Raw genomic sequence first — 17,284 nt, forward strand, 5'->3', positions numbered from 1 at the left:
CTGATACAAAGGACATTTAAGCAAAAAAAAGAGACATTTCAAACATCAGATAAAGTTGTCTATGGAGCAACTTGATTCAGCCCAATGTGCGTCGCTAAAACAAAAATTTTAACAACCAACAACGAGAACAATTACGCTTAACGCATTTACGAAATATTAAAACGTTTTGTAAGCGGAAAATACGACTTCAAATAATGGCTGGAATTATAAAGAGTGCGGCCGCGGGAATTAAAGAGTTCCGCGCTAGGGGTGGGACAACCCCACGGTATTGCAACATGATAATTTCTGCACCTAGACTGTAAATGCGTTGAGTGATATCCACTTGGTAGAAGTCGAATTAAAAAGGAACAAAAAATCTCTTTTTGGCAACCCTAATTAATGGAGACGATTTTTAATTCACTTTTTCATATATTAAATAAACTTCTTTAGGATAGAATATATACACACTTTATTTATGTATTGAGTAGAATTATATTCTATCTATAAAATCTATTAAAAATTAGAAAAACACTGGACACCAAATTTAACAAAATTTCGCATATAGGTACTTATGTAAAAAATAATGTTAATTGACGTAAAATATCATGCTTTAGAGATTCATAAAATGAGAAAATAAAGAATAAGGAAGAGCTGAACAAAACAAAATAAGAAAACAAAACATTTTCATCCTGATAGCGGTCGGAACCTCTAGGACATACAATCAACCTATTTCACAATTAAACAGCATCATGGAAATTAAAAGCTTTATTCCGTCCTCGTTGGGGACGTATCTCATTATGTGCGATGAAATAAATTGGAGGCGGATTATTTGTCAAACACTCTGGACCCGCGCCGGAGCCGCTTCCATTCAATTTGGCCCAAATTTAATTGCAATCGAAACGGTTGAGTGACGTGGAACCGAACGTCGAGATTATGCCTTATGACGTTGACACTCACTCCATCTATGATTTGATTAGAGAAATGACTCTTGTTTTGTTGGGATAATTTTTTTTACTGATACATCTACTTTACAGTATATATTTATTAAAAGAGAAATAAGTCATTAAATGAATACCGCAGCCACTTGTTTTTTCGGGCTTTTGGTTTTTCGTTCATTACGCGGATTTTTTCACAAAAATGTAAAGTTTTTCCTGCGACCATAAGAGCTTTGAAAGTCGACCGCCAGATTCTTTAGATTTTAATGAACATTGAGAATGTCATTAACAACCCTTTAGATCACAATCTTTGTCAATATGTTTTCCCTTACATTTTAAAAAGGTTATTTTTGGATAAATGACGAAAGAATTGGCCTTCTTCGAATTGAGCAACTGCTTAAGCAGCCGCTGCTATCACTCTTTATTGACCTAATCTAAGTAGTCAGATATTATATTTTTTGGTAGAATAACACATACGACATTCAAAACTAATTAGTGAGACAGCGAAACATATATTCTACGTGTCCATAACACACAGAAAACTGCTGAAATGTACACTGAAGTTATCAAACTAAATTCTCCTTTATTTATTCTAGCAATGCACTACTTACAGTATCTACTTAAATTATAAATGCTTATTCAAATATTTTCTTTCTAGGTACGAGATCATATACGATGTGCATTTGTAAGAGAATGCTAGATGGATTAGATAGAAAAAATTCAAGGTAACTTTTCAACTATCACAGTGTATTTTTAGTTTGAAGTTAAAGTATCGAATTTGAATTCCGTCTGTCTGTCTGCAAGTCCGCATTTGTTCCGGGTAATCTCCGTAAAGTCTGGGCTGATTTTGATGGGACTTGGTCAGGAATCTGACTAGTGTGTGCGTAATATGTAGGCTCCTCTTCTTTATTAATTCCGCGCAGACGCAACCACAGGTGACCACTAGTATTTTATAACATTTGTTAGCATCAAGTCGTACCTTAGTAAAAATTTACATTTATGTTTGCACAATATTTTACTGTATAATGCCACAGTACATAATTTTTAAATACTCACTTAAACTTTTCTTATTTACAGCTCAAGTTCGACCATTAAAGTCACCCAAGTTGTTGGCGCAACTCAAAATATGAGTAAGTACCCGGACGCGGTGGTTAATACTGAAAAATTTCCACTGAAATAAATATTAATTTTGCTACAGAGAAATGAGTCTAGTAACTTTTGTGTAAGAATTAAATTTGCATGTAAATAAAAGAGTTGTGTTACAATGTTAGGTCGCGGGAGTTACTGGTAGCAGGTGGTGTGAAGTATAGCCCCAGTCAATAATATTTTTATATTACTACCAACATTTACTTATTGTCCTACTTCCCAGTAGTATAGACTACTGGAAGTACCCTGCTAACAAGGGAGCTTACGCCTTTGTCTTGGAATCTATGGTTACCAAGTAAATGAAAAGACGACTTATAAACGAGTGTTTATTACTAACGTAACTTGTGAAATTTCAACGCATTCTTAAATGACTACTTAAAACAATTTAAAACATACATGTAGTTAATTTTAAAAGCTGTTATTCTGTGTTGATAAAACGTTAAACAACATTTTAAATAGCTAACGATTACGAACACAATGGAAGCCGTGTAACAAACACGGAGATCTCATTATTTTTTCGCACGCGAAACGAGTAACGAAAAATGTAAAGAAGTAATGTGTTTGGGTAGAATAAATAACCGTTGTTATTCGTACGTAAGGGGAAAATAACAATGTAGCATTTATCTCGGTGGAAAAATACGACAAATTACCGGCCTAATTCGTTCCATTAGACGGTAATGTGGCCTAATAAAACATTCTGTTTGTCCGGCATCAAACACAATGGTGGGCGTCGAAGGCTGGGAGGCAACAATTTAGCGTCACTTAGTCTCCATTGCCCGCTCCCCTGGTTATGGAGAAAATTCCAGATGAAAACCGAGACGATTGCACGTTTCCTATTGTTCAACTTACTGACGAATCGTAGTTTGTTTTAGAGCGCGCGCACACCTTTTACTAATCTATCACACAACTGTTTAGTCGCGCTTTGATTCTTTGCATTTTTTGCAGTTGTATGGACTGCAAAACAATCGACAATCGCACAATGGATAGTTTAGTCAAAAGTGTGCGCCCGCTCTTAGTTTCGAAGGCGTTATGGAATATCGAGATATTAGCACCTCGATTTTCCATAAACTGCCTTAATATAAAAATATCTTCGCAAAACTACACATTTTATTTTGGGAAACGCAAATACCAGCCTATACATTGTTGAATTGAGGTACAGCCAATTATTGAAACGAATCTTAAACACATCGCTTCGTTAGCGACTTTGACAGACGTCAAAATAAATAAAATCATTATAATTTTTTAACTCCTAGCACGACTAAGTATGAGTAGACGCCCTAGCTAAAGACTTATTTGACCAATTGAAACATTAATATTTGTGTGATCACTGAGTTCACATGACAAAAACAATTTGTTTATAGTTTTTACATCCGTATTCCTCGCAACAAACCTTTCATTTCCATCCCGTTTATGAGTTTCTCCGGCTGTCAAAGGCGAACATATTGCACTCTCGAGCTCGTATTTGAGGAACAAGAGTGTAATTCCCGCAGGTTTTGTCTTGCGGCAACACTCGCAGAATGGAAAGACGTCCGCATTCAAAGCGCTCTGTCTGCATTTTTAAAATATCCGCGTACACACTGTACCGAATTGTAAAGAATAAAGTTATACCGTTTGACCGACGGAACGGAATTTCATTGCTTTCTATTGTAACTTCTTGTCTTACTTCTTACTAGTATTATGAATGCGAAAGTTTAGATGGATGGATGTTTGTTAGAGTTTGTAGCCTAAACGACTGAACGGATCTCGGTGAAATTTGGCATAGACTTAGAGGAAACTCTGGAATAACACATAGGCTACTCTATACCCACTTGCATTTTTCAATTCCACGGGGTCGAAGTTGCGCGCGTAAGCTAGTGTTTTATATATTTAACATGAAATATTTAATACTGTTTTACCGACAGAAGTCAGATTGTAGTTTTTTTATTTTTTTTTATTTGATAACAATCCGAATACTACGAGAACGTAAAGAGGTGCCTGTATTCAGATCACGTTGTCCTCCTTACACTGATTCCGCTGCGAGCGTGCGTTAAAGCTAACGGTTTAACGGTTAAGTTTAACTTTACCTCAGAGACTGTATTAATGTGAAGGAAAGTCGATATTTCATACAGTTTTGTGTATAAGTGAATATTCATTCAATTTCTATGAGATGAAGAGTTAATAACTACAAGAGGAGACAATAAGGTTACCTCACTCACAGATACATTATACTTTGTTATCATGTCATATTCTTTTTAAATATCATATCAACCTTGTCTTGAACCAGCGTACGTTCCTAGTCTCCCGTTGTGTAGTCAAGAACAGAGTACAAAGTCGCATTGCTCGACATTGCAATGCTTTGAGGGGACGAGACACTGCGATTCATTCTCGCATTTAAAAGGAAGACTGTAATTTTACAGCGCTTTGTCTAGACACCGCGCGGGACGACGGCTCGCAGCGAAATATGCGCATTCAGAAAGCCCTTTTTTATTTTTTTTAAATGCTACGATTAAACTGCGACTGCAGAATGCATGCGTGAATAGACGATAAAACCACAATGTGAAGAGTAGTGGATACGAAGTGACATTGTAGAGGTGATGATGCGAGCAATTCATAACTGTACATCAAATTCTAGAAGCTTCTAAATTCTTCTAATTAGAATACTTGCTACCTAGTTGATAGGATCCTTATCTAGTAACTGTTTGACGTAAACGGATAGAAAAGGACAAAAAGCGCATTACTTAGAAAATTACAAATATTTCAGTGTCATAATTTTCGAACTAATAGTACAGGGTAGCATAAAAAGTACACAGTATCGTACTTTAATTGTGGTCGTAGATTATTTCGTTGCGAATCATTGGTTTTTATAGTTCGCAGTATTGTAACAAACGGGCGGTTTTTATTTCGTAGCGCAAATTGTTTAAATACCGTATGGCCTTATTCGTGCGGCACTGGGTCAGTGCACTACTGTAAAGTTCACAGTATTGATTTTATTGCGCACGCCCAAAAATATAAATGCTATCCATACAGCGCCGTGATGCTTCGTTTTAGGCACGCGTCAGAAATTTTACGCGACTAAATAAAATTACGCAACGCAACTACGTTAATTCAATTCGCATTTGGTACGTTTTATGTGTGGCCTGCACTTAACAATAAAGTAGACGAGTAAAAATTATATAAAGACAACTGTGCCTTAACAGATATTGTTAATTAATTGGGAAATGCAGCCTACCGAAGCTTACAGCCGAATATTGTAACTGATGTTTATAGAATATCTTGACAAACGGTACTTACTCGTACCATCCGATAGACTTTAAAATTTCAGTTACATTTGCAGCGTTGCCTTATCATTTAAGATTCCACATATTTAAATGTCGTCTCATTATTAGTTAGAAGCGTTGAAGGAATGAATATAAGATGCTTTATTAGACCTATCATAATTTAAAAATGACTGGTAATGATTGTGTGGGTCATCCTAAACCAGTGTTTCTCAAAGTTGGCGATAACGCCCACTCGGGGGTATTTGAATCCTAAAGAGGGGCGTTATAGGGCCACAGAAAAAATTGGGGGCGTTGATATGGGTTAGGTGGGACGATGCATAATTTGTAATTTCATTTGTTTTATATAGTATTTTAAATTTCATTAAAATTGTATAAAAATGGGGGCGCTGAAAGATCATTGATTTTCAAAGTGGGCGGTAAAAGAAATAAGTTTGATATGCACTGTCCTAAACCATATATTAGACATTATGGTATAAATTACAGTACTATAAATAAATATTTGCACAAAAACTTCATTTCAAGTAACTTACAATTGTGACATATTTTCTAAAGTACTTCTTTCTTTCTAGGTCTTATCACACAGAAGTCCAAGCGGAAAGGAATCGCTTTGAAAAACATTCCAATAGAAAAGTCGTTCCAGTTAAACGGAGGGTAAGTTGAGCATTACTCACTGTTCACTGCTTCTAGCGTTAAAGTTTTCCTAACTTCAAATAAACGTATTTTTAACTGCAACTAAATAAGAAGCTATAGAAAATAAGTACCGACAAAAAGTATAAAATATAAAAAACTTTCGTATCTCGCTTTCCCTATAAAGAGTGTTAGATGTCATGTAAAACCTAGTCATTTTAGTTAGTGTCTATTATGAAACCTTGGCAATTACACGGCGCCACCATTTTCAAAGAAAACCACTTGCTATTTATTTCATTTCTATCTTCACACGTATAATAATAACGTATAAATAATAACGTATTTGAAAATCAATAGCACCACGTAGTTGCCAAGGCTATGCCTTTAAATTATGAATAAACACGCATTTGTGTAAAAAAAAGTGAAGATTTCAACTAGCTGTAATTTGTAAACTACTAGGTGTAATTAAAAGATATTTTGGCTATATAATTAACTCCGATATATCTGTTAATGTTCAAAATTTCAAGCTCCATCTATATCTACTGCGAAGTTACAGGGGGGTCAAAGTGCCTAGGAGCGCTTCGAGAAAATAGTGTTTGGCTGGGTTCGTCTCGGCGGGTGCACTGCCGCGCACCCAGAACAGATACCTATGTATTTTGATGCAATTGACCAATATTTAAAAATTTTTCGTAAACTTAAGATAGTATTATGTTGCTTAACTCAGGCAGCATATGTACAGTTATCTGAATAAATATGTACACTTTTACATAACTTCAGATGTTTGTATACGCCTTTGTTTTCAATATGTATGCATGTATCTGAATACGTGCATGTATTTTTAAAACCGAAGTCCTTTACAAGTTTCTAAAGAATTGTAAATGTATACACATTTATGCAGCTGACTGTACTTTATAATGTTTGGTAAAGAATCTGCTAGTCCTTTAATTGGCTAGTTGTGATTATTTTCTAGAATATTAGTAGATTCATGTTAACTTACTAGTATTTCCTTTAACCATCCCAATTAAACAAGGCTTGTTGGTAAGATATGATTTACGGTAATAGTCGAATGGCGGGATTCGAACTCTCGACCGCAAGATCGGTAGACCGTACACCAAACCAACAGGCTATTCGCGCTTACATTATTACATTTTTTCTTCAAAATACACGTAATGTTCTGTTTTGTCTCATACACTTAAGAATATTTAGACAGCGCAATAAGTTGAATGGAGTTTGTATGATCGTAGGTCACAATATGCGGTATAAGGGGCGCAGACGACCCCGTTACGTAATTACTTTAGACTCGACGCCGGCGGGGCGACGACCCCGACTCGACTTTGACCCACTTCTTAGTTTAATTTCGCCTCTCACCCTGTAGACGTTACGCTACTGCCTGAAAGGCACCTGTTGTGTACCGTCATTACATTTTGTAGAACTATTCTAAACTTTAGATTTAAATAACGTCAAAAGTATCTTGTAACAACTTTTACTACTACACATAATACCACAGTAAACGTGTGTGTGTTTTTTTTTCATTCTCTTACTAAAACTACACTTATCACTTATTCCCTGAATACAGCAGTAATAATGTTAATGTATTTTTTCGGATCCTATGGAACTCTTTTGGAATTCGTGTCCGTTAAGATATGTAGTCTTTTAAATACATGAACATTTTTATTTTCAACTAGCTGTTCCCGTGCGACTTCATCCGCATAAAATTATAAAAATCTTATTTTATTGTTTACATGTGTCAAATTATCAATTGCAAATGTCAGAATGACATGATGATGACAAACCATGGCAACCTTGCTTTCTTGATGTTGGTAGTAACTTATGGTCTCTTTCCCACAGTAGGGTCTTTATTCTAAATATTTACGCCCTAAGTTTAATGGCGTGAAAATGTATAGCCTAAAGCGTGACATAAGTGTTGGGCTATTTATTAAAAAAAGATTTATTCAAAAATATGCTGTAATTGCTGACATTTTAGGCAACAAAGAAGTGTGTTTACGCTTTATTATAATAGTATAAAACGATCTCCAATTTATAGTCATTAAAACAGAACAGCGTACAGACGTGCCATTAAAACACCGAGTCTTTCCTTTGCTCGCTTCTGTTGATTTATTCAACCCTTTGCGCACGTTTCAAATCATAGGTAATGGAAGAAAAACATTAGAAGTACCACATGTGTACATACTTTTAGTGCAGCTCAAAGAAGGGGAAATATAAATATTTCAACAAACCGCCTTTTAATGTTCATACGATGTTAAACACGTTTATTTCTAATGTATGGAGGGAAATAAAAGATAAACGATACGACATTCCATATAAAGAACCCTAGGATACATGTGTGTCTACGACCTATTTATTTAAAACTGATACAATTAACCACTCGTTAGAGTTTTCGGTAACTTCATGTAATGCATTTTTGAATAACGTAAGTAGAGTTTTACTCTGTTGAAACTTATAATCTTACTAACATCAATAAATCACTAGATACTATAAAAAATGAATTATCAAAATCGGTCCACTAGCGGCGGAGTTATGCCGTAACACACATAAAAAAAAAATTAAAAAAAACATACAGACGAATTGAGTACCTCCTTCTTTTGGGAAGTCGGTCAAAAATAAATGGAGATTTCAGCAACCCAGCATTAATAACTTAATTTAAAACTACTGTGTTATAGCAAAATAAGAGAAATCCAAATCAAACAATGGATTTCTTAACCGTGTTCTAAGTTAATTCATTTTTTTATTTATAAACTAGTGCTTGACCACATCTGATGTTAAATGGTGATGTCGACGTATGGTATGTGCTGGCTGAATAACTACACATTTATCCTTCTAAATGTAAGAAGATAATTAGAAATAAAATAACACCATTGTCAGTTCGAAGGTGTATTCTGTGACGTCATTTTCTCGTCGACTCAAAATAAGATAAAAGCCGAGCCCCGCTCCGTCGCCGTATCTACATCTCAAACTTCCCGATGTTTAAGTGTTCCTACGCCGAACTTTTCGCATTAACAAACAGCTTACGTCTGTAATTTCACTTAAGCTGAGACTTTGTTTTATTTACTAAACATTTTCGCTCATTCAACTAATTTGTTGCTATCAAATCGGCTTGTTTTTGTCTGAAAGACTGGTAATGGTTTTTTATTTACGTTTTGGTAATACGTTGGTATTCTACCTAGACTCTACTAGCTGTTCCCGTGAGGCTTCATGCGCATGAAATTATAAAAACTTTATTTCATTGTTTACATTTGTCAAATTCTCAATAGCAAATATCAAAATACTAATTACCTTACTATGGCAACCTTGCTTCTTAATTTTTTGCAATTTGTATTGTATGGTCTCTTTCTCACATTAGGTTTTTTATCCAAAACGTTTACCCCCTAAATATATAGCCTAAAACATGACGTAAGTGTAGGGCTTTTTATTACAAAAAGAATTATTCAAAAATATGCTGTAATCGCTGTCATCTTAGGGAACAAAGAAATGTGTGTTTACGCTTTATTGTAATAGTATAGATAGCCGTACTTTATCCATATATACTTGTGTTTGACTCACGGTAATTATTTTGTATGTTAGTCTTAGAATATTTTAATTTTTACGTAAATGTTTAACGGGTTTATCTTTTTCTCGGTATGCCCTAGGGTTAAAGCATGTTGTATTTTATATTTCTTGCTTACTTTCTCTTTACCAAACCAGATATTACGCTTTCTAAAAAATTGTACTTAAGTCCGATAATGTTGTACTTAAATTACACTGCAAATGTAATAAAAAGTTTCCATACAGCAATAGCGCTACGATTTATTCTATTTTTAAATCAAGGCTTTTTATTATTCATCGCAAAAGGTATACTTCAAGTGGACCGCTGTAAAGAAGTTTGAAGAATGCGCCATTATAAAAACTGAAGCGTGGTTCGCGCGAGTATAGCGCCCTCTATTGAAAATTCTGAACTATATGAAATGTTTTACAAACTTTTCTAGATAGTATAGCCATGCTTATAAAAGCTGAACTTTTAATAAGTTAAATAACGTTACTAAGGCTTGTGAAGATAGTTGATAAAGTATGCGGCTATCGAGTCTGTTGCATAAGTTGGATGTTGCAGCCGAATGTACATCGCTTTAACAATGGATACTTTATCAACAGACCACATAAAGGCAAGCTCCAGTCTGCATATATCTTTTTAAAGGAAATTCTTTTTAAACTAATTGATAACAAGGCTTTCAACTATAGAAAAGTTATGAACTTTAGATTGGGGCCCTGCTTCTAAGAGTTCTGTTATTTTATGTTTTCTAAAAGAATGTTTTGCTTTTGTAAGTTTGTTTATAGCTCTACGACTTACTAAAGGACTGAAAGATTTACTGTAAAAACTTAGGGAGTCTTTCAAATACATTTTAGAATAACTATGTTACCTCAACCCTTGTTTAGGCATGGCTCATACTTTCAATGCTGAAAAATTTAATAAACACATCATCCGTAATGTCAATCAACGATATAAGTTATAACACGAGTTTAACAAAACACAGTCTAATTAAATTTTTTGATACAGAAGACATATTTTTTGTGAACAATTTTAAAAATGAAGTAAGTTTCATCAGTGAAGGTTTTAAATGTAAAACGTTCGAGATAAATAAAACAACTTTGTTATTCATACCCCTGAGGGGTGTAATTGTTAGGCCTTTTCCCCGAGTACCTACAGCTATTAAATTTGTTGAACATCAAAACAAATGCTTTTAAATTACATCTCTTTATTTTAACACGAAACATTTTTACCTCGATTAAGGTGAGTTTTCATCGACACAAAGAAACAAACTAAACAAGTCATTTTGTTACTTAAACCATTGTTATTATTAATTATTTACGGCTTACTCACGTATGCTTTTGTTTTTCCGGTGACGGCACCGACCAGTTTCAGACCCTGCGGGGGTCCTTCTTCAGGGCGAGAGTTAAGTATGTGTCGCGTTCGCGTCGCGCCTCGCACTGCGGGCCAGCGCTCGAAGGGCGCGGCTTGAGGGGGCGGGGGGCACCGGGGGTGCAGTTGCCATTGCGTGCGCCGGCGGCGACGATGTCGACGAGCTCGATATTGATGAGTCATTGTTGATGTTGTTGACATTAAACGGGGCGCAAAACGTACTGACTATGTCAGCTACGTATTCAACACCATCGTCGTCGTTCTTCTGCTTCGGTCTCAGCAATAAGGGTTCCCACGTAGGAGACAGAGACCAACCCTTGTCTCTGTTGAAATTAGGTCGACGGTTGATTTCAATGGCTTCAAGAAGCTTACGTGACACAAAGTTCTTGTCGCGAGCCAAGACTTTCACACGGTCAAACCTAATGTAGTGAGGTGCTCCAGTGGTAAGGGCGTGCTCTGCAATCGCCGACGTGTTGCTGTCCAGTTTGCGCATGCAACGGATATGCTCGGAGAGCCTGGTGTTAATATTGCGCCCCGTTTCACCAATGTAGCTTTTACCGCATTCGCACGGAACTTCGTAGACGCCCGGACAGTCTAGGGGAGTGCGGTCTTTCGGCGAACGTAACACTCTCCTTATCTGCGTAAGGGGGCGGAATATTGTCCTGATACTGTACTTGCGTCGTAACAGGTGTCCAACTTTGTCCGTCACCCCTCGCATATACGGTAAATATGCCGGTACTCGCTCCACAATCTGCGGTCGTGTCTTACAAGTTGTGTTTGCTATCCTATAACTTTGTCTCCATTTGTAGCCATTGCATTCTAACACTTTCCGTACGTGTGTCAATTCAGTCTCTAGGAATTGAGGATCGCATAGGCGAAGTGCACGATTAATGAGAGTGCGTGCGAGACGCAAGTACAGTATCAGGACAATATTCCGCCCCCTTACGCAGATAAGGAGAGTGTTACGTTCGCCGAAAGACCGCACTCCCCTAGACTGTCCGGGCGTCTACGAAGTTCCGTGCGAATGCGGTAAAAGCTACATTGGTGAAACGGGGCGCAATATTAACACCAGGCTCTCCGAGCATATCCGTTGCATGCGCAAACTGGACAGCAACACGTCGGCGATTGCAGAGCACGCCCTTACCACTGGAGCACCTCACTACATTAGGTTTGACCGTGTGAAAGTCTTGGCTCGCGACAAGAACTTTGTGTCACGTAAGCTTCTTGAAGCCATTGAAATCAACCGTCGACCTAATTTCAACAGAGACAAGGGTTGGTCTCTGTCTCCTACGTGGGAACCCTTATTGCTGAGACCGAAGCAGAAGAACGACGACGATGGTGTTGAATACGTAGCTGACATAGTCAGTACGTTTTGCGCCCCGTTTAATGTCAACAACATCAACAATGACTCATCAATATCGAGCTCGTCGACATCGTCGCCGCCGGCGCACGCAATGGCAACTGCACCCCCGGTGCCCCCCGCCCCCTCAAGCCGCGCCCTTCGAGCGCTGGCCCGCAGTGCGAGGCGCGACGCGAACGCGACACATACTTAACTCTCGCCCTGAAGAAGGACCCCCGCAGGGTCTGAAACTGGTCGGTGCCGTCACCGGAAAAACAAAAGCATACGTGAGTAAGCCGTAAATAATTAATTATAAAATGTCTCACGAAAGTTTAAATAATTTAATAAACCATTGTTTTTTACTTAAAAGCAAGAATAATATTTTATACAACTTATTGTATGTGGCAAACGAGTAAGCGGCCACCTAAATCCGCTAAAATGGCGAAGTGACCACTGCCCATAGACATCTGCAATTGCAGATGCGTTGCCTAACCTAAATCGACGAAGGAGAAGACGCACATAAAGAGGATTCCTCCTCCTATGCGTCTTCTCCACCATCAGATCCACTTACCCATCCAATTCTTTCCTTACAAGAAAAGGATGGAATGGGAAAGTGACACACTCATCAGACGGAATTGCTCCCACTTCACGCCTGTCTTCTGTGTGGTCGGAGTTTAAGCTTTATTTGTATTGAAATAAGATATAATAAATATTAACTAATGGTGTATTGAGCTTAATTTTATTCATCTTTCCAATTCTATGTATACCATAACTAAATCTTTTCCCATTTTGTCTATAGGTGAAATGTTCTTGTCACTTCATCTGTCAAATTCCATCATTGGTAGCGCACCTTTAGGTAGATCTAAGCGGGTATTATTGTCGCTTCGAATAAAACGTAATTTTGTTCGACAGGTCGTACGACTGCTTTCTGTTCCGAGCCGATGCTTCCGATTGTGCCGCTCAAAGTGACAAAGGTATGTATACTTCAATACTCTCTGTACAATATCGCTTTGACTCCGACATCGTTATATTTAATGATGTTATTAAACACATTCATGTGATACTAACACCCCAGCTACGACAGGGTAGCAAAGAAAGTACATCTCAACTTTCCTGTCATATCCATACCCTTCCTGTTGATGAAAAGTAATAAAAAAGAAACTCTGTGTTAATGTAGTTTTCAAATGGCGAAATAATTTTTGCAATCCGTCCAGTACATTCGAATCCCATTCAATGCAAATAACCAATCAAATCTTTTCTCTTTATTAGTGTAGATAAGAATGTACCTAACTATATTTTAATAATTGTTAATTATATAAACATTAAAAAATTACTAAAAGTCTGCAAGTCAATACATTTAAAGTACTGACCGTTTTTATTAGTGACAAAATGTATAGAAAAATATTCTCATCGAAATCTTTCTCTTGAAAAAATAAATATAAAACGACAGTGGAAACGTACCCTTAGTCATCATTCTTAACTTCAGATTATTTTTATTACTAGCTTCGGTACTTTAATTAAAACGAAATAAAAACCGTTAATAAATATTCTGCAACGCAAACCCTCCACATAAAGAGCAATAAACGTTCCATTTAAAAAGGTTCTCGCGTAAAAGCGTTAAAAATATGAACCGTTAAAAACTGCAAACAGCCCAACAAGTCTGCACTCTGAAAAATATCTTAGAGTTCATAACGGAAGGGATAATAAATATAATGGTTAGTTATTCTGTACAGGAAAGGCGCGCTTAAGAAACGGCAGACATCATACCAATGTTATAAATACGAAAGTTTAGATAGATGAATGGATGTTTGTTAGAGTTTGTAGCCTAAACGGCTGAACGGGTTTTGATGACATTTGGTATTTCATAGATAACAGTCTGGAAGAACACAGAGGCACTATTTTTTTATAAAAAAACCACGATAAAGTCGCCAAAAAAATCCATCCATTTCTTAAGTCTATCTCTACCGGTGTACCCTTCCACACTCATAACTAAAGTTCTCCTTGTAACATACATTTCATCCCTCATAACATGTCCATACCATGCTAACCTTTTACTCCTTACCTTCACTACCACTGGGGCTACTCTCAAACTTCCTCTAATATACCTATAATAATATAATACAACAGCTATAAAAGTAATAAAAGAGGATGTACTCAGAAAAATTCAATTCGGGGTTATTACGATCATCCGGAGCGGAATAATACACAGGCGGGGCATTACGACCTTTTGTTAAAAGAACACATGTCCGTAGTAGCACCTTCGTATATTAATATTATATTTATTTCTACATACGATATTAGTATATCGCGCAAATGGTCTAAATGGGCTTCTAGCTCACGGAGGAACAAATATATTGCGATTTGCTCCTTCATTTTCTCACAAGGTATTTTATTGCTTTGGGTTCGCTCATAAATTCCGTACTCACTCAGAGAGAAAAATAAAGCCTCCGTTCTGGTAGCGAATTGTTGCGAGAAATTTCTTATTAGTCTTCCTTAGCTCAAACTTGTGTGCGCGTTTTGGTTTTATATTTTACAAACCTAAGCTATAAGTAATAAACAATTCTTAAGATAGATGATAGGAATGCAGTTTGAAATATAAAACACATGTAACAATTATATCTCGTTTCTAATATTTCTAATATAAAAGAATCTTTACAGCGTATGCACATTTTTGACTAAACTACACACAACTGTTGTAATATTGTCTATTTTTTCGCAGCCAATTCAACTGTATATAGTGTGTCTAAATAACTTAGATTAGATTGACAATTCACTTCAAATTTAGTAGGGATGGGTTGTGTAAAGTCATGAATCTTATCGATTTTCGATTTTTAGTCTCGTAGAAGTTGGAATCGATAGATTCGTAGTTAAACCTTATGAATTGAAAAAAAAACACTGTTTTCTCAAATTAATAGTGACCTGCAGAACCATTACAAATAATGAGTGCAAATAAATGTTTATTACTACTACAGCCGTACATAATCGAATTGGATTTCGCTATTGTTTCTGTCATCGCTAAATTTTCTACACTGTAATCAATACTAGAATTGTCCTATAAATTAGTTAATAAGAAAATAATAATTTTCGATAAATATTCAAACCGAATATCGAGAGTTCATAATTGTTCGCTATGCGTGTTTGTTCGTCACTACGCTACCTGTCTATTAAGTACGGCATTTGCCTTCATACAAATTGAATTCGATACTTCATATGCGCTCTTAAGCATGTTTCACTAACTGGTATGTTCACTATTGTATATTAGACCTTTAACGCCGAGTAAAGCAAATAAACTCAATAACAAATGACCTATATCATGTAAAGTATTCTATACTGCTGTAGTAACTAACCTCGGTAATTGAACTGTGAATAGTTGACTTCGATACATTCTTTGTTCTCACAACGAACCCTATCTGGCTCTTAAAGTTCGAAACAGGGGCAATCAATTGGCCGCAGATCTTTGATACGGCAGTCCGCTTCCAGTGGAACTTTCCACAGCGGTCCGGAATTTCTAATTAAAGCCGCAGACTGTCCGGACTTCACAGATACTAATGGAAGTGGTGAGCTTAATCAAAACCTTCGGAAGAGGTTGAAAAAAGCCAGAATCTTCCAGTTTCAAGTTACGGACGACTCATTATCAAAGTTATGTATTCAAGAAGCGTTACAACGACATTCTACTTCTTTGTTTTTTTTTGTAAACTCTTGTTAACTTATGCGTTGTTAGCGTCAGTTTGTGTACAATTGATAATTCAACAACCGAAAGTAACGTTAATAATAAAATCTTATTTTTTTATTTCCAACTAGCTGTTCCCGTGCGTCTTCATCCGCATGAAATTATGAAAATTTTATTTTATTGTTTACATTTGTCGAATTGTCAATTGCAAATGTCAAAACGACATGACATGATGACAACCTTGCTTCCTTGATGTTGGCTGCAACTTATGGTCTCTTTCCCACATTAGAGTTTTTGTCTTATTTTAATAGTATAGATGTTTTTACTGATAATGCCAAGCTTCTAAGACGCCGTTTAAAGAATCATTTTTTTTTATTTAAAACCATTATTATAGTCTCATAAAGAGTTAATTTAATAATTTTGATACAATTAAGTTTATAATAATGACTTGTTACACAGAATCTTAAGTTGGTAGGGTCGTGCAATTTCATTTATAAATCATGGGTCCCTTTCTCCTCAGCCCGCTTTACACTGAACTTTCTATAATTGAAAGACATTAATTATATTGATTGAAAATCAATGAAATAATTTGGAAAGCCCTTAATTAAAAGTAGCCTTAAATTTATAATTGTATAACGAGTGTAGAAAGTATGCTGTGATTTTTGGACTCGTTAGCGTTTTATAGCGTCATGTTGCAGATGTGACGTCATAAAACCAAGACCTCATGTTTTTTCCTTACGTTGTATTACTGTTAACTGTCAATAAGTTCCTAGAATTTCCTATTTGGATATAGTTTCGTTTACAACCAAGCTTATAGATACTCTTTGCTTCTTTTTTAATACATCTGCAACAACTATAAAACACGAACTAGAGGGTAAAGCGATATAAAAAAGTCATTCGAGCAAAACTCGCAATAAAAGCATCCTTTGAACGATCATATTAAATTTATTGAAGCCGCTTTTACGAACAATAAATCTAGCGTAACAAAACATATTAACATAGAACTTGGCACAATATTGTTTCAATTATATTCATGGTAATACGCAATAAATTAACATCCATAATTAAATATATTTTTGATGAGCTATTGTCTATTTTAACATTAAAATATTGGGTTGTTGGGAAAGTAATTTTGTTTTTTCCCGTCAGAGGACTTAATTATGTTTTTTCGAAACCAACTTCACACTCAAGCCGCACAACCATTATATGTCTTGAGAGCTGATATTGCAAGGCTTGTGTGTGAAAAAGTTCTATTAATTCTACACAGTAGTTTTTAGTTGGTGCCATTTTAAATATGGAGAGTAATAAGCAGCTATTTCGTCATATTTTACTTTTTTACTTCAGAAAAGGTAAACATGCTGTCTAAGCGAGAAAAAAATTGACGGATCTGTATGGAGAGGGCGTGTTAACAGTACACAA

General features: G+C 36.1%; 1 protein-coding gene across 1 annotated transcript in view; it reads left to right on the forward strand.

Moving 5' to 3' along the window:
• LOC106100912 (Down syndrome cell adhesion molecule-like protein Dscam2) overlaps window positions 1-17,284 on the forward strand; it is a 49,660-nt gene that overhangs the window by 24,319 nt on the left and 8,057 nt on the right. Inside the window, exons 4-7 of the mRNA XM_013279976.1 lie at window positions 1,573-1,639; window positions 1,992-2,044; window positions 5,887-5,968; window positions 13,108-13,169. Coding sequence (XP_013135430.1) covers window positions 1,590-1,639; window positions 1,992-2,044; window positions 5,887-5,968; window positions 13,108-13,169 — 247 coding nt within the window. The 5' untranslated portion in view covers window positions 1,573-1,589. The remainder of the gene's footprint in view (window positions 1-1,572; window positions 1,640-1,991; window positions 2,045-5,886; window positions 5,969-13,107; window positions 13,170-17,284) is intronic.

This window comes from Papilio polytes, unplaced genomic scaffold (assembly GCF_000836215.1).
Source record: "Papilio polytes unplaced genomic scaffold, Ppol_1.0 DF824024.1, whole genome shotgun sequence".
NCBI classification, from domain to species: domain Eukaryota; kingdom Metazoa; phylum Arthropoda; class Insecta; order Lepidoptera; family Papilionidae; genus Papilio; species Papilio polytes.